This window comes from Simochromis diagramma, unplaced genomic scaffold (genome assembly GCF_900408965.1).
Source record: "Simochromis diagramma unplaced genomic scaffold, fSimDia1.1 OVJJ01000216.1, whole genome shotgun sequence".
In the NCBI taxonomy this organism is placed as follows: Eukaryota; Metazoa; Chordata; class Actinopteri; order Cichliformes; family Cichlidae; genus Simochromis; species Simochromis diagramma.
The window spans coordinates 17,443,294-17,461,150 of record NW_024386883.1 but is presented as its reverse complement, the minus strand read 5'-3'; the positions used below and the strand labels follow the sequence as shown (position 1 = coordinate 17,461,150).

At 40.0% G+C, this 17,857-nt stretch overlaps 2 protein-coding genes across 3 annotated transcripts; one reads left to right on the top strand and one right to left on the bottom strand.

Moving 5' to 3' along the window:
• Positions 1-78: 78 nt before the first annotated feature.
• sap30l (sap30-like) lies at positions 79-8,732 on the top strand. Of its 2 annotated transcripts, XM_040032537.1 has the most exons (5): positions 79-1,089; positions 1,213-1,429; positions 3,491-3,613; positions 4,961-5,059; positions 6,473-8,732. In XM_040032537.1, the coding sequence occupies exons 2-5, from the start codon at positions 1,244-1,246 to the stop codon at positions 6,599-6,601; spliced, it is 537 nt and encodes a 178-aa protein (XP_039888471.1). In that variant the 5' UTR covers positions 79-1,089; positions 1,213-1,243; the 3' UTR covers positions 6,602-8,732. The 2 variants fall into 2 exon arrangements, with proteins under 2 accessions (XP_039888471.1, XP_039888470.1); XM_040032536.1 differs by having other exon boundaries at positions 80-1,429.
• Positions 7,956-12,976, bottom strand: LOC120733995 (heart- and neural crest derivatives-expressed protein 1-like). The gene is made up of 2 exons (XM_040032535.1): positions 12,000-12,976; positions 7,956-11,024 (listed from the first exon to the last, which is right to left on the bottom strand). Exons 1-2 carry the CDS (start codon positions 12,477-12,479, stop codon positions 10,929-10,931), a joined length of 576 nt encoding a protein of 191 aa, XP_039888469.1. The 5' UTR covers positions 12,480-12,976; the 3' UTR covers positions 7,956-10,928.
• Between the last annotated feature and the right edge of the window lie 4,881 nt (positions 12,977-17,857).

Sequence of the window (17,857 nt, the reverse complement as noted above, 5' to 3'; positions counted from 1 at the left end):
TCAAAACCTTTGGCCTATGTAGTCCAAATCAAGGCACGGCATGTGAAGGAGTCTGTTGTTCCTCAGGTTTTTATTCATTTGTGAGGTTTTGTCTCCCTCCAGCGGTCAAGTGTGGAACTGCACCGTGTTGATGCGAACAATTCTGTCCTCACTCTGTCCTCATGTAGCTTAAATGCTGTTTAAGCTCCCGAGAGCACGCCGCTACAAACCAGTCTTTTAATATTGACCTTCGATGGTTTGTTTGAAGCGGTAAACTAGTAACTGTGACGATATGCAAATTAGTAACAATGTCTCCTTCGTATCACGAATCCAAAGAACGCAAACGATTCAAAGCCAGACTTAACGAAAGTGGGGTTCCCCCTTCAATTTCGCATACACTCACTTCGTGTGATAGAAGTGGTGACTCGTCAAAAATCAATAAAACTTTAACATTACGAAAGAAAAACTGATTTCGAAAGTGTGTCGTGTCGTCAAAAGCCCCTTTAACTGGCAGCAACGCCACCTTTAACTCCGATTCATAGTAGAAAACATCTGACGCCGAACGATACAGGAAGAACTGGGCTGCAAAATTGAAGTTGGTTAGAGCCAATGGAAATGTCACTTTTTGTACATTAAGCCCGCCTTTGTACGAAATGAGCCAATGGGCGCTCAGTATGGGAACTTCCGCCCCATAGACAGAGCATGTTCCATTGTAGGATCTCCTCGAAAGAGTGCCGTAATCGTTAGAGGTGTACGTCGTTAAATGTGTAATTTAGTCAAAGTTGGTTAGAAAGCTGTAGCCGCCAGTGTTTTTATAGCTCGGAGTTACAGATAAGTTGTTGTCGTACGCGCAGAAGCGACGGCTGGTTACAGGGACGAACTGCGGCGGTCTCACCGAAGGAATTCCTGCATCAGCGGCAGCTCATCCACCTTGCTGCACCGCTAGCACTGGAGCTAGCCAGTGTAAGCAGAGACTGACGGCGCCAGTCTGCCGGAGATATATACGAATATGTCTTCAACCTATGGCAGCGATCGTGTTTTTAAATAACTTGCAAGTCGGCATCAAAACATCAGGGGCTGTTAAATTTACATTGTAGCCACTTAGCCAAGGTAGCTCGCTAGCTAACGTTGCCAGAATTGTCTTTCATAAAAGGGCAACGGGTGAACAGGAGACTAAGTGTCCCACCTGACGCTGTTTGTTTTTTGTTGGCGCTCCTCTTTTTAATTGTTGAGGTTAAAGCAGGCACATCGTCACAAGTACAGAATGAATGGGTTCAGCACAGAGGAAGATAGCCACGACGGACCGCCTGCTCCGCCGTTTTACGGTCAGAGCTGCTGCCTGATCGAGGACGGAGAACGCTGCGGCCGGTCTGCTGGAAACGCCTCCTTCAGCAAGAGAATCCAGAAGAGCATATCACAGAAGAAGCTCAAACTGGACATCGACAAGAGTGTAAGACAAAGCATGTTATTGCGTATTTTAAAGTCTTGAACAGAGTGCGGGGGTGGCTGAAAGTTAGTGGAATCTGAACAGCTGTCAGCTAATGCTAGTTAGCCGGTTAGCGTCAGTTATTGTGACCACAGAGCTTTCCGGTCCTGCTGGAGGTAAAGTTAGCAGACTGTGGTAGTCCTGCTTGCTGAGAGATTTAGCTGTCATGCTAACGTTAGCTGTGCTCGTTACTTGAGCGTCGTGTGGGATAGCAGTGTCCCGAACTCAGAGCTTTCTGTCGTCGCAACAGTTTTCTCCAACACGCCCCCGCCGCTGCTCATAAAATGGCTGTTGCCAGGGAAGCTTAACGAGTTGCTAAATGTCAGTCCAGTTATAGCAACAGTCGAGTTTTAATGCCGGCTGTCGACAATTGTTAAAGTTAAACTCCACACCGCATCGCTACCGTGTGTCTGCTGAAGAGCTTTGCAGCGACTTGGCTTCTTTTATGGCAGTTATTTAATGGCACGCGCTGTCTGATACGCATTTATTACAGCTGATTGTGCCAGCAGTTATCACGTGGTCTGTGTGAGCCCACAGTGAGAGAGACACTTGTTGAGACGTGAAGCAGAGACTTTTTTAGAAGTTCTCTTTTCATATTTTGCTTATATTTAGCAACAGACAGCACTTTACTCGGAGTGAGCAGACATTATAGGAAGATACTTTATTGGAATTATTGGGAAATTGTTGTTACAGCACCAGGATAATCAATAAAAATTGTAGGGTCCATGTTAAAGTAAAAGTGCCTCAGGCCATAGTGAGGGCCTCATACTTTGAGACAGCAACTGTTCCCAGCCCCAGTTTTGTCAATTTTTTGCACAAAGATGTCTGGGAATAAGACCACTGAAACTCAATATTGTTGGGGATGACAGGCTGCCTTGTAGCTCCACAAACACTGGTTTTGTTTACTGTGTCTGGGAACAAAAACAAAAGCATTCATTAGCCCAGAGCCACATTTTTAAACAAAACAAAAGAGGGTTATCTAACCGAGTGACAAAACGGAGAAAATCAGCAGATTGGCGCATTTGAAGAGAACGCAGTCAAGCTTTTGAGTATGCCCCACTTTAAAAGCTGGAGAAAGTTTTATCAGTTATTAACAAAAACAGCAAATCTGGATCAAAGCGAAATTCCAGTAATAACAATGGCAAACTCTTTTATTTTCATTACAGAAATGAGATTGTGTATATTCTTCCTTTTAGTCAGATTCCCTCACGCTTTGAGAAACACTTTGGTTCAAACAGTTGGCGAATGAGCAGCTCATGAATAGTGTTCGCATTACAGCAGCTGCTGAATAACACAAACATATGGCAGGTTTACATAGCGTCCTTGTGTGATCTGCTGTGCAGTTTGTCCACAACACTGAAAAAGATTAAGAAGAACCTACGGGCCCCAGTTTTGCCCCGTTATGCACAGCAGTGTCATATCCACGAGTGTACAGGTGTCTGTTGTTGCTGCATTAAGCCACTCTGCATGCTTTGCTCCTCACTGTGTCCACTCTCGTTTGTGTCCTGTGTGTTTCCTACAAGGTGGTGGCCGTGGGCACGTTGGTGATTTGTTACACCCACGTGTCAGCTCAGGGAATGAGCTTCTATTCATTTGTGTTTGTGTGTTAACTCTCCTAGTTTATTCATGACATGCAGGGACTCGAGTGACACGTCATACAGTGAAAGTGTGGCCTTGAGGAGTTACGTGCTTATGATCACACAAAGATACAGGGATTGTTGCATTAGAGGCTTTCAGCTGAGACAACACATGGAAGACGAGCAGAGCGTAGAGTCACAGTTTCAGTGTGGAGGTCTTTAATGAGACACTTCCTGTTTTGAGTGACACATTTTGGATGATTTCTGCGTGGCTGCAAACAAGAGGCTTAAAGTAGAACGGCAAAAACAGAAGTGTTGTTTTGGTTGACATTAAAGCAGAAGCTTGAGAATGATTTTGAAAAACTGTATTAAACAATCTGGAAATGACCAGTGAGACTGGTGAACCTGAAGCTTTGCATTAATGGAATTCTCCCATCTTTTCCCACAGGTGCGACATCTCTACATCTGTGACTTTCACAAGAATTTCATTCAGAGTGTTCGCAACAAGAGGAAGAGGAAGACCAGCGATGATGGAGGGGAATCCCCAGATCATGATGTGGAGGTGCCCGAGGTAACAGGGAGTGAAACGTTAATCATTATAATGATGCTGAAGCTCTGTTGTCCAAGTATTCAAGTTTCTTTCCTTGCTTTCGATGTTTTCCGCGTACCTCATGTTTAAAAGCTTGGCTTGTTTTGTTTCTCTAAGCAGTCCATGGTGAACTTTGAGGAATGCTTTGGATGATTTCCCTGCACTAGTTTTAGTTTCACTTTCTTTACTGACTTTGCAGAACTGATGTATACGTCGTAAACATTCTAAGCTTGATTTAAAAAAAAAAAAGCAAAAAACCCTCAGTTATAATTTATCCACATCAACATTCGTCTCCAAAAGAACTCTGGTTTATCCAGATGTTGCTTTGCATACTTTATGAACATTGCCCTCTGTGTTTGCAGCAATTCTTCCTGCTTTGCGAGCAGGCAGCCCTTTAATATTGTTTATAAACTCCCAGTTTTTTAGGCATCAGTTAGAGAGTGGAAGGGATTGGCAGGAGTATGCTAGCTCCCCTGAGCCTCTGTTTGTCTCTCAAACCAAAGATTGCCATCTAAGGTGAATGTGTTAATCACTCACATAAGACTGGATGGTGTGACTACAAATTAGTATCACTGTTTTCATTAAGATTCAAGTGGCTTTGTGTATGTCACTATATTGTTTACAATGTGTTACTTTTTGTCAGAAGCACATACAATATATAGTAACTTTTTAAAGTTATAATTGAAAAAAGAATCACTTCTGTTAAGCAAAATTAAATGCTTACATATGGCTCGTTAATGTTTGTGCAGCAGTTTTAAAGTGAACCTTTTAAACAAACTTTATTTCTCTCTGGGTAAAAACACCTAAGTCTTTTTCTTTGCCTCACCTGATTCCATGTCACTGTGTGGGTGGAGCTTTCTTGGTGTGGATGGGTAATATTTATCCTGTATTAACTTTTGGGTTGTGTAATGAGAGCTGTGGGTTCACAGTTAGTCCCCTCTCATTGTGCTCAACAGCACTCCTCGTGGCCTGTAATGATACATTTAAACTGCTTGAAACCCCACAGTGGATGTTTCTCTGTTCCCCAGTGCAGCCATATTTGAGAAGGCAGCACTAAGCTCAGACCACGTTTGGATTGCCACAATTTCCTTCTTTAAGAAAAATAAATCTGTTCTGGATTTACTTGTTTTCATGTATTTTCATGCTGCATTGACCCACTTTCTCTCTGTGCATCATTAAAGTTTCAGCTCCTTTAAAAGCTGAAAAAGAGGCAGAAGCCACTGGGAGCCTTGCATAAACCATGGAAAGCAGGATTTAAAAAAAAACAAAACAAAAAGCTCATCGCTTTGAACCGACTCACTGAGTCCCTGCTTCTCTTGGTGATTTCAGGTGGACCTTTTCCAGCTGCAAGTGAACACGTTGAGACGCTACAAGCGACACTACAAGCTCCAGACCAGGCCCGGCCTCAACAAGGCCCAGCTGGCAGAGGTAACAGCAGATGCTGCTTTTCATTTGGGGTGTTGTGTACCCTAACGCTTTCATCAGGGAGACTACCGTGAGAGTGGATTTGTGTTTTTTTTAATCCAGTACATCTCACTAATTTTTCTTTTTTTTTTTCTTTTCTTTGGGAATGTTGATCACTGAGCTGCTCTCATTAGTGTATGCTGCTGTGATATAGGAAGTGTTGGCGCTCCCATTCAGCTGTAATGGCAAATTGTTAGACTGATTTCCCAAATCGACAGGTGGACTCGGTGCAGCCAGCTCCGCCCTCGTCCTTATAATTACCTTCTGTGCTTTGCGCTCCCGGTCATCCTGAGATGGGGTCAGCTGGGGTCGCATGTGGTGTTGGGCTAACAGTGGGAATGAATGAAATCAAACTGGGCTGTAAGTTGGATGTTTCCCCAGGCTTTTAGTCACATTCAAACCCTCCTATTAATGAGCCTACCACATCATTAATAAAACACCAGTCAACAGCCCCACAACCAGTTACAGCTGTCCTGTGTTCAGCCGTGTTCAGGAGAAGCATAGCAATGTGAGAGGCTGTGCAGAGGATGTTTGGCTCTGTAAAAGTCGAGGTAAAGAACACAAATGGCTATTTTTCAGGGTTTAGTTTAGGCCCGGTGCTTTTGGTGATCGACGCTTTCAGTGCAGACACCGCAAGGACTATTTCCAGTAATTATAAATTGACTGGAGCCAGCTTTGTACTGTAGTGTTGTTTTCACTCTGTAAAATGTTTTTGTTCCCTGAGCTATAAATTCAACTCCATTTGCTTTTGATTGATGCATCACTTGGCCCTCTGTGCAAATGAATAACCAAGAAGAGGTTAAAAGCACCAACTCTTCTTAAAGCAAGGATTGTAGGTGTCCAGAGGGCACCTACAATGTTTGTAAGAGGTGTGTTTACATAGTTTTAAACAACTTATTAGTCAAAGCTGATTAAGAGGAATCATGGGGTTGCTTTTTAAAGAAGTATAAAGTCGCTCTCATTTTTTGGACAACAATGGAGCATTTCTCAAATAATAACTCCCAAAAAAGCTGCTCATTATCATGTGACTGACTCATATAAACATCATATCAGAGGAGGGGCCAACTTAGAAGTGATCAACTTTTAAAGTTTCTCCAAATCTGGCTCTGGGAAAACTTGGGAAACCAGTGCGAGATATGGAAAAGTTAAATTTTTCACAATTGCAGAAAAATGAGAAACCGTGTCGCCATGTTCTCATTTACAAATATCACAAACTAATCTGGATCCAGATTTCTTTCTGGGGATTTAATTTAATGGTGTGATGGAAGATTTCAGCAGTCAGGTATGCAGTCTCAGTCTTTTCGCTTACCAACCCTGAAACAAACGATGTATATCGCTTTTCTTTTAACCGCTTCCCTCTTTCTCTCCCTTCTGCAGACGGTGAGCCGTCACTTCCGGAATATTCCAGTGAACGAGAAGGAGACGCTGACCTACTTTATTTACATGGTGAAGAGCAGCAAGAGCCGCTTGGACCAGAAAGGGGACGGTGGCAAACCGCTGGACTAAACTTCTCCCACAACAATCACAGCGGCAGCTACAACCACAACAACAACAACTGTAGCTACAGACAAAACCTGGACTTCAGTAACGGCTCCTCTGCACCCTCCTGCTCCCCTCTGAGAACAGGACACGAACTGCTGTTGTCCTTAAAGGACTCAAAACAGAAATCCAGGGTGAGATGAGTTCATTTTGGCTTTTTGGCCCTCTTCACAGAAATCCAGTCTCTCCCTTTTGACTTGGCCCTCTCCAAGGTATTCCCTGATTTACGAAAGCCAGGACCATAAAGACTGCTGATTACAAGGACTCACTCTGCAGAGTTTTATGTCGTCATACTGTAACACAACTGTGTCTATATGTACAAAAGAACAGCGTCCGACTCAAGCGACTTAGCTGAATGCAGCTCCTGCCTTAAGAGTCAAAAAGATAACAAAACAACTTTTGGTAATTTTGGTTTTCTTTGCCAAGTTGACTGTTAAACACGCTCACAGTGAGGAATGCTTGTGCCAAACGAGACTGCGAGATGGAGCTGAATGATGCGATGATAAGTGGGATTTTTCCCTCTTTCTTCATACGTGACTGTTGGAAAAGAAATGCCACCCTGGTCTGAAGTCACATCCAGAACATTAAGGCTCAGGTTCACTCTTTAAAAGCTGCAAATGGTGAAGATAATGATTATAAATGTTGTGTAAAACATTAAAGGAAGAAGAACCGAGTAAGGATGTGATACGTTGTGACTCAGTCTTCTATTTGTTAGTGGTTTCTTTTTTTTTCTTTTTCTTTTGTACCTGTGAACATACACATGCTGATTTCTTTATTTCTGTAACCCAGTTTAAGTTTAAGTAAGCTTTAGTTCAGCCTTAATTCCACAAGTTGTTCAAAGGTTGTGTCTGGTTGCATATATCATTTCTATTTTCTTTTTTTTCCTTCCACATTAAGTGAAAGCTGTGCCTGCATGAATGGTCGGGCTGTATTGTGCTGCCATCCGACGGTGTTTACAGCGGATAAAATCTCTGCTCTTAATTTCATTCCTCCAAAGTGGGCTGACAGGTTAGCCTGGTGAAAGCGGGAGAAAAAAAATTAATGTTCTTCTTTTATTCACAATTTTGAATATGTGTTACATGTGGATGCCCTTCTTCCGTATCGGCGGGTGAGATTTAAAATTTTAAAAACTTAAAAAAAACCTTTTCATAGTGGTGAACCTGCTGCTGCTTCAGTCCAGCACGATTCATTTGGCAGTAAAACGGCATCAAACAGCAACATGTTTTTTCTCTGTATAGACTCAGTTATTTACATTTAAAGCAGAAGAAATAATACGTTTGGCTTTTTGTTTATTTTTTTTTTTTTACTTTTGTTCAGTTCCTTTTTTTTCCCTTCTGTTTTTTTTTTTTTTTAAGCTGCCTGAAGTGATGGGAAATGAGTGGGAGCTGTTGGGTTGCTAGCCACCGTTAACCACCTGTTGATGTGTTTAAAAACACTTAATGTGATAAAGCAAACGCGCTGCTGACGACCTATAAGTTTATTTAAAAATTTTTAAAGCACTGCTGCAACCTCCAGGTGACGGACATCTTTGCTGTTTTACAGACACATCCTCTTTGTCTTTTATGGTGGCGGAGGCACGGATCGTACGTGCACTTTGGATAATTGTGCGCACGATTTGTGTCAGATTTGTCCTTTTCTCTCTCCCTCGCTCTCTTTTTTTAAGTGTCACATTTTAAATTTTGCTTGTAGGTTTGTTAGTGTCATGTAGGTAACATCCATCTTTATTAATGTGTAGGTCATGCCACGTTAACCTAATTGTTGTATTAGGAAAAAGAAACATATTTAAGTATGACTGCTTGTTGCTCCTATTAATATAAATAAATGTATTGTACAGGAAGAAGAAAAAGCCTCATCTCTGCTCTTTTAACATGTTGTGACCAGAGGTCAATAACACCAGACTAATTATACAATAGAACCAGCGATGTGCTTTAAGTGTTTTCTATGTAAAGATTATACTTTGTACTCCATGCCACTTATTTTAAAAAGTACAATCTAGAAATACCTTATGCTCTGTCACTAAACATGAAGCAGAACATGTAAGTAATGCATCGCTGGACAGCTGGAGATAATATTTTTAAATAAAGTTATATACACATTATGCTTCAGTGGTTTAATGTATGATCCTATATGATAAGTTCTTATAGCACTTTAGCATCAAAGTATTTTAAGTCTATTAGGACTGATGTTTAAACTGTATTGGAGCTCTTCATTTAATGCTTTCTAACAGATTGGCACTGTATTTTTATTTTTTATTTTTTTAAACGAAATGCACTGGAGATTCAGAGGCCTTGACTTTGTCCTACATGTTTTCCACCACACTATATTTAAAGATGAAGAAAAAGTTTTCTTTTACTTGGTTGAAAGTTGCAGTTTCCTCATGCTGTATTTTTACAATGACGCCCATCGACCACAAGGTGTCACTGTTGCTACTGTAGCGCGACAGCAGTCCATTGGTTTTTTTTTTTTCTTACATTTGGAAACAACACTTACTTCACGCTGTTCTTTTATTTAGCTTTTTGCAAAAGAATCATAAATAAATAAATAATATGAAGGAAACTGTGGAGAACAGCAGACTGTCAACCTGTGGAAATTATTTAAAGGATAAGGACAGCGTTACATTTTCAAAGTAATGAATTTGTTGAACAGCATCCGGTTAACACGATAGCGCTTTTTATGTTATTTCAAATTATATGTAGATTTAAAACATACCAGAAAACTATTAACAAATGGATAATTTAGATGTGGGCCTACATATAACTTGTGTTGGTGAAACAAACTCAGTTGGGAAGCAAATGAGTAAAAGTAAGAAAAAAAAAAAAGGAATTAGAAATATTAAATTTTAAATAAATGTAAAAAAAAAAAATCCTGCTGTTCGAAAAAAAAACTTTATTGTCCATATCAAGATTTAGGTTTTTTTGTTTTTCGTTGTTTTTTTTTCTTACTTGGGACCAAGCAATGGGTATAACACCTACATGGCTAAAAAAAAAAATAACGTAACAACAATAATAATAATAATAATGATAATAATTTTAAACATGATGGGGGGAAAAAACACTTTCACCAAACACAGCTAGTGTCTTAAAATAATCATTTATTTACGGAACTATATATATATAATTTCACATCTAATGCACATTTCCATCACCACTGCGCACATTAATAAACTTTTATCCTATTGGGTCTTTTGATTTTGTTTTGTTTTTTAAGTTTTACATGACGGAGTGAATAAAGTTGCGGTAACTGAACAGTCGGTGTCTTCTCCCAGCGGACAGTGACATCGTGTAGAGTATTTGAGGTAGATTCAGTAAATTCAATACGATTCCTACGCGAAACAACAGCCCGGAGAGTTCACGCGCACACACACAGAGGGTCTGTTGGGAGATAATTGAGCTGGGAAAACCTACTGTGGACGAAAATACCTGAAAATGAAATAATACAGCGGGATGGAACAGTGATAAACAAAAACGTGTCCCCCCTTTCATGATGTGTTTCTTCCGGCTTCCGTTTATTTGATTGTATCTTTAGAAGCCAGACATCTATAAAAATCGTCCGATTTTTTTTAGTACTTACTCGATCCATGATTTAAAAGTTAACATTTTAATTTTATTTTTGACATGTAAATTATTCCTATTTTGTACACGTTTTTGTGTCAGCATTAAGTAAATTAAGTACAGTAAGTTTAAGGTAAGAAATGAAATATTAATTTTTAAAGAAAAAAAGGAAGAAAAAATACGCCAACACGCACAAAACTGAAATTTATAACTGCTTCCTGGTTTAACAAAACTCTATAAATTATTAACACTGAGAAATAAACCGGTGTCTCTGATCTGAAAAAAAAAAACATATCTAAATTTAAATGGCTTCATACTGAAGACTTCTTCCACCTTCTTATAATTTATTTATTTTTTGCTTCATTTCCTTTAACTGGGAAGACAGCGTCAGGTAAACACACATTTAAGGGGAGACAGATGTGTTTTTGACACCTTCCATCACGACATCTGGTCCGCAGGGGTGGAAAACATCAACAAAGCAGAAATACCACAAATATCAAACACCTACAATCGGATCTGTGAATCGGCTTAGAAACCACGGCACGAGAGAAGAAGACGTCTGTCCTGGAGCTCTCCACGTCCCTCCACCTTTTATGCCCGTGTTGTCCTTTAGTTCGCTCTTTTTTGCGCATCGCCGCACGGCCACAGCGACGTGCTTAGGTTCACTCAGTGGTTTGTTTTATTTTAAATCTGATTTGAATCCAGAGTCTCTGAGGAGTTGTTTTCGGGTTGAGAAGTGGAGGTCACTGGTTCAGCTCCAGAGCCCAGACCTGCTGCGGCCACCCAGTCCGGCCTTTCACCTTCTTCTCGGCTCCTAAGGACTCCGGCAGGCCGTCGGTCTGTGGGAGGAGGGGGAGGAGGATGAGAATGAGGATGGAGACCAAAACACCACAACATAATCAGCAGGACAGAGAGCTGAGGGCCACTTTGCTTTTACTTTATTTGAGCTTTTTGCGCTATTTCGCACATCATATTTATCTGTATTCCAATCTTTGTCTCATGTGATGCACTCTATTTTTAGATGTGCTTTATAAATAAATCTGGATTTCGACTCTAAGTTATCCTCGTGTAATCTGAAGAAAACTGGAGGTTTTAGTGACGCATTCAGGGCGATGACATAACAGGATTTCACTAATTGACAGTAAGTCAGCTCCTGGGTCGGAGCATCAGGCATTGCCTGTCACGTACCCCAATATTGACTAGTAATCTTTTAAATTCATAGAAACGATAAAGACTTTATCATTTGTCTAAAACAGCATTTTATTGTATATCTAATAAGGAAAGGACATTTACTTTTCGTCGGCTATGATTAGGAGCTATATAATTAATAACAAATAATAATAACTGTTATTAATAATTAATAATAGCTTGTTATTCATGTCAATATTTTAGGCCTGCACATATTCAAGCCTAAATATCTGAGTCTAAATCTACAATTAGAAACTGTTAGCAAACATTATGCATTCACTATAATTAACACGTCATAAATGTTTACATGCACAAACTGTTAAATGTTGTTTTTTTTATTGTTTGTTAGGTTAGTTTAAAATATAATTTGGCCGATATTTCAACTGGGACTCATAACTGGGAATTATTTGAAGGAAAAATGAGATTAAATAAAATGATATAATTATAAAGCGATAAAAAGGCTTTGGTTGCAGGTTAAACATTAACGGTACTTCAATCCGAAAGGTCATGCTGAAGCATTCATCATTTTCAGGCCTACAGCTGCTTTTACACTGACTAACATGTTACCGAATCCCAGAAAAATGCTTTGGGTTGGGTTGCATTTCACTTCGACACTCGTAACTTACCAGCTCCCGTTTTCGTTTCAAATCCCGGTTTTCAAATTTCTTAATTTCGGCCTTAAAGCCCTCCGTCTCCCCGGAGTCTTTGGCCAGGACGTCCATCAGATAAGCGATGTAACTGGTCGCCAGGCGTAAAGTTTTGATTTTTGACAGTTTTGTGTCCGCCGGCACGTTGGGGATGCACTCCCTGAGTTCGGCGAAAGCTGTGTTGATGCTTTCCGTCCTCCGGCGCTCCTTCTTCGGCCCCGACGCTCTCCTCTTTCCCATCCCGGCCTGGAGCCCTTCCAGCCGGGCATCGTGCGTCGTTCCGGGCGCTCCCAGCTCCGCAGCTGGGTAGGGCGCCTGAATCTGGAAATCAGGGGGCACTTCGCCGTGGTTCACCACCCAGCTCTGGAAGTACGGTGCATCCTGGTGACACCGCTGGACGAAAGGGAAGGGTTCGTGCATCAGGTGGTGGTGATGCTGGTAACCCCCGATGAGGTTCATGCTGAGCGGGATTGCAAATATGGTCGTTGCCGTGTTTCCCTTCGGCCTCTCTCTGCTGCCGCCCCAAAACGATCTTTGCTCGGGGATCCGCAGCCAAAAGAAATCATTCAAGATTTAAATACGTCTTCCTCTGGATTTATTAACAAGTCAAACAAAAACAACCACCGCCTTCACATCGTATTCATTCTGAACGCGGCTTCAGCCCAGGCCGAGAAAAACGTTTTAAATTCCACAGAAGAAATCTCGGCGATGAGCAGGGCTCCACTTGTGTTTCCTTCTTGAAATCGTTTCCAAACGAGGCAGCTCTGACTTGACCAAGAAATTTGACCCTGGTGAAGGTGTGAGGCCCCAGGTTTATATGACTTGGATATCTGCGTGAAAAGGAGTCAGCCAATGGAGGGCAGCGCCCAGGATGGGAGGAGAGTCTGGATAGGCTTCTGAAAACATGCACCATAATTTCAAGACCCTGCACAAGGAGCAACTATCGGCTATCCGAAAATGTTGCAGCAGAAAGTACTTTGTAAATCTGTAAATCTTTGTAGGATTCAAAGTCTTGTTTTACTTTTGGAAAGCGTTTACGCACGAACTTTACGCACTGACATCTCTTAAGGCATACACGCTTAATCATTTCTGCCACTGATTTGCAGCAGCACTGTGTTATCTACATTTATATTTGAATTAACAACTGCAGGTTGGAATACATGGAGTCAGAGATTAAAATAAAAATATATATATAAAATGTAAATTTTTAAAGACGTGTGTATAAATTTCAAAAATAAAAATAAATAAGATTTGCCAACTCAGAAATTCAGACAATTCGACTGTTTTTAATGATAATCCCAAATAATCCAAAGCAGACTTTATCTTTTTGTTCAGCTAAACATTTAAAAGAATGGGCGAATAAAAAAGGCAGAACTATGCCTAAAATGTAAAATTGACACCATTTTATCCGTTTTTACCCCGGTGTGCTCACGCATCAATTTAGTTGCTTTAAAAACATGAAATTATTTTTCTTTTTCGGTCCTTCTTTAAAGATTATCTAAGGGTTTTAAAAATATTTTCTTTAAGGCGTAATGGCCATTTTCTTATGTCACATGTCAAAGTTTAGAACTATTTTATCAGAGTGAAAAGGCCTGACCAGATTTTTATCCACGTCTTATTTTCCAGTAATAACATGACGTGAATGTCAGAGAGTAATGAGAAGTGTAAATGACCCGTTTGAGGATTTTTTTTGTGCTACTTTTGGCGCACAGAATCAGCGGCCTGTCCGCGTCATACCTGAAGGAGAAGGCCTGCACTGGCTTTATCATTTTTTTTCCCTCTTCCTCGCGCAGCTCCTCGCCCACCAAACACATCATCTTATCGCCATCGCCTAAAAACATTATCCCATTACATTACATGACCTTGACGCTATTTAGAAACCATTTACGGCGGCGTCTTATCTAAATACAGCCATAAATCAGGAGGTGTCACCCTCCTGCAGCACGGGTACAAGTATTCCATAAAAGCTCTCCTGGCCTGCTCACTGTTTACAGCTAAGAAGTTTGCAGCATATTTCACCGACCAACCTGCGTTACAATAAATAATCATCAGTCACAACTTTATGTTCCTTACTTCACACGAATGCACTGAAGTCTGCACGGAAAGGTTCATATGAATGCGCACAATGCTCTGCGTTTTTTCCCGTTGTTACCATCCACACTCCTGCAATACACTTTTATTCTTTCGACTGAATTATTTTTTGTGTATATAGCCACACAGATACTTTGAAGTCCACTGTATTTTTTTATGAGGGGTTATGGTTGATTTTGCACAATATAAATTTGTGATTGTTGCATTTTAAAATACCGAAGGGGCTCACAGCACCTGGAGCAGCTACAGCGCTGAAATTTGCTGCTCATTTATTTGACAGTCTTAGGGGAGCCATTCTTCATCATGACCACGCTGACTTTTATACTTGCATGCATCATCCTGAAGAACTGTACTTATTTTTATCTTGCTTTTTATTTTTATTATGGACACATAATACAACAAGAGCCTCATGTCAAAATAAAATGCTTTAAAGCAGAAAAATAAAAGCATGTGCAAAAAAATGTACAAAAGTAAATAGGACGATGCAAATTTACATAAAAAAAAACTATATACATATATATATATATATATTAAACAGTAATTAATGAAGCAAGCATTTTATATTAATTCATTTCTAGTAGACATTTACTGAATGTGTCATTGATGTACTTTTGTGTTCTAATAAGATCTGAAATTGAACTAACATACATCTGGCTGATAATCTCACTAGGGTCGAAGTACTGAGCCATTCTGTTCAGTGGGGATGTTTACCTCTATAATACAGCAAGTTATTGGCAATAGGAAGCTGAGCTGCTGGGATTATAATATAGGACCAATTCCATGCAGGGGATTTGTTATTTGGCTGCAGTTGCATGTCATGCATTATCATGTGTTATAACTCTGCATCCATAAAGCATCTTAGTTTTACACTAAACAAACAATAAGACATGGATATAAGATACACTATTTAAGTGAAAAGTGAAAAACCACAGCACAGTGGAGGTTTTTTTTTTTACCCACAAGTGTGATAAATTGTGCATCTGTTTTCCTTCTTAAATCCTTTTTCAGCCTTCTTGTGTCAAACATATACAAACTATTAAAATTGTTCAAAGACAAGAGAAGGAGAAAGGGGGAAAGGTTGTTTTTGTGTGCAACTTTTCCTTTAATTAAAGAAAGTCCCCTGTGAACTGAAAAGCAAATTTTGTTTTTGCTATAAAACAAAATGGTTAATTTAAACTTTTTTTTCCACTTTGGTTCCACGTCTGCATTTAGATGCATTTTGCTGTTAAACTGTAAATTCAGACGTGCAATTTGTCGCTTTGCAAGCCAGCACGAATCTTCTGCCTCTACAGTCAAACTTTATTTTCCTCCTCTTGCACAGTTCAACAAATAAGCGCATGAAACAATGATATTGCATTTGGCATATTTTTATGCAAAGCTGGGGCTGCTTATGAGCCTCCTCTCTGTCCTGTTTGCCACTCGCGTGTAGCCTCCGCTGTCAGCGTGAAAAACACCATGCAGCCTCCAAAAAGAAAACCTGACACTGTTGATTAAGACGTCCACTACACAGAGATGAAATACAACACTGGTCATACACCCACACGCCCTCTTACTCCTTTTCTTCATCTCTCTCTGTATCACTTTCTCCACTTCTTTTTCTCCTTTTGCCTCCATTCTTTCTCTCAAATGTTTAACCAGAACCTTCCCTCTTTTTGATCTCTCATTTTTTTCTGCCTGTTTTTTTCCTGCCCTGCTATCACCAGAGGTGCTGAAAGACCTGAGCAGCAGTAATAGTCTCTTCATATTTTGCTTTCAGCCCCAATAGACTTCAGTCATCTCTCTCTCTCTTTCACTCTCTCTCCTCTGTTCCTGCTTTGCCAGGAGAAACATCCAAAATAGGTCATAAGGAGCCATCTTGGCCCTGTTATGAATTCTCCTCATAATTGTTTGTGTCATCATGTAGATTTTTCAATAGACACTGCTTCCCTCCTCTTCAGATTGCTTACCCTCAACTCCACATTTCCAAACAAATATTCAGCCTGATTCAAAGCCGAGCAAGCTCAGTACAGCAGAGCACGCTCAGCTCCAAGTGTTTATCATGCAGAGGCTCTTACAGTATATACATATATCCACCTCTGGCATACGTCGACGCCAGCATGCAAAGCTAATTAAGCCCATTGGGTACAATTAGACATGGCGGCTCTTTCTCATTCTGGGAAATGTGGGCAAAGTGGATCATGCTGCAGGGTCAAGGAGTTCCTAAGAGGCCCAGTGCCCGATGGGAGAAGAAATTCCAGTGTCCACTATGTGGAGTGTTAAAGAGGAGCAGGACGGGGTGCAAAAGAGGCTAAAAATGTCAATTAATAGTTAATGTGGGATTATTTTGTTCCGTGCTGGTGCATTTGAGTTCATGCAGAGGTCGAATCTCTGAAAACTGAAATCTGAATTAAATTCTCATTTTTGTCAGTTTGAGTTTTGCTTGTTGTTAAATTCTCACCACAGTCTACTTTATTGTTTTGCTGCTTGAGGGTGTATGTCATTCAAATCACACATAAATTAGTTATGTAGTTATTGATTAATGTCTGTTATCCTTGCATGCAGTAGGACAGATTTGGTTTTATGGTTCCAGATCTTAAGATTTCTGTCTCAGAGATTTTATTTGTCTACATCTTAATACTTGTACGTGGGGTTTGTTGTATGGCATTATAAATGACATTATGGAATGAACATAAAGTAAAATGCTTGATACTAAATTATTATTGTTCTTTTCTTGTAATTGAGATTCAAAATTCCAGAAAAAAGAAACGTTTTAATGGGAAATCTCAATAAACATGATGATGTCATGGAATTGTGTGCAAATTTCAAACATTTCTGTTCCATGTCTTCACATTTGTGGATTCGCTTGCATGATTTGAAAATACAGCAACAGCAGCAGCTTAATGTGTCGTCTGTCGTTTATTGTTATTATTTAGCTTTTTATCTTTTGCCATCCGTCCGTGCAGCCAACCGCTTTTCCTGTTGTGGGTGCAATTTACACACTATTGCAGGAGGACAACATGTTGTGTGTGTTTGTTTTTTTTTAGTGTATGTTCTATCATCTTTTAATGGGCTGCATCTATAAAACTGTGGGTCAGTACTGATACTTACAAGTACAATTTGGCCAATAAGCATCTTTTTAATTTATGCTTATTTGTTTATATGTGTTCCTTTGTGTCAAGGAAACAAAGAGGTTATCTTAAAAATAATCTCTCCATCACAATTTTTTTTTCCATTTTGCACTGACATTTTAATATAACACTACAGATAAACATCAGCACGATGTTTGTTAATGGCCCCTTATTTACAGATATCAGTCAACAGGACCAGTATCGGGCAGCTTGAGCCCTTTTTCTCCACAAAAAATGAATAAATCAGTTATGTATAAATCAGACACTCAGAGACGATCTGCCATCCCTGCCACAGTCCCTCTCTCTCGCTCCTCTGATGTTAATAAAGCAGACACTCTCACACATCTGCAGCTGTTATCATAATGCAGTGAACAATGAAACTTTCCTGAGTGATTTTGTTTCCGCTTTTATTTTTCCTCCTCGAAATATGATCTCGCTGTCAGTGATGTCATTCATATGACTCACATTAAACACTCAGCTAAGCCATCTGTGTTGCATGCCCGACTCCTATGAAACAAACAGGACGTGGTTACAGTATCAGTCATGTCTGTGGCTTCTTTGCATGTTTATCAGGAACAACAGTGATTTTGGTTATAGATGGTGTGGTATTTTAGTTTAATGTAATGTAATCAATAAAAA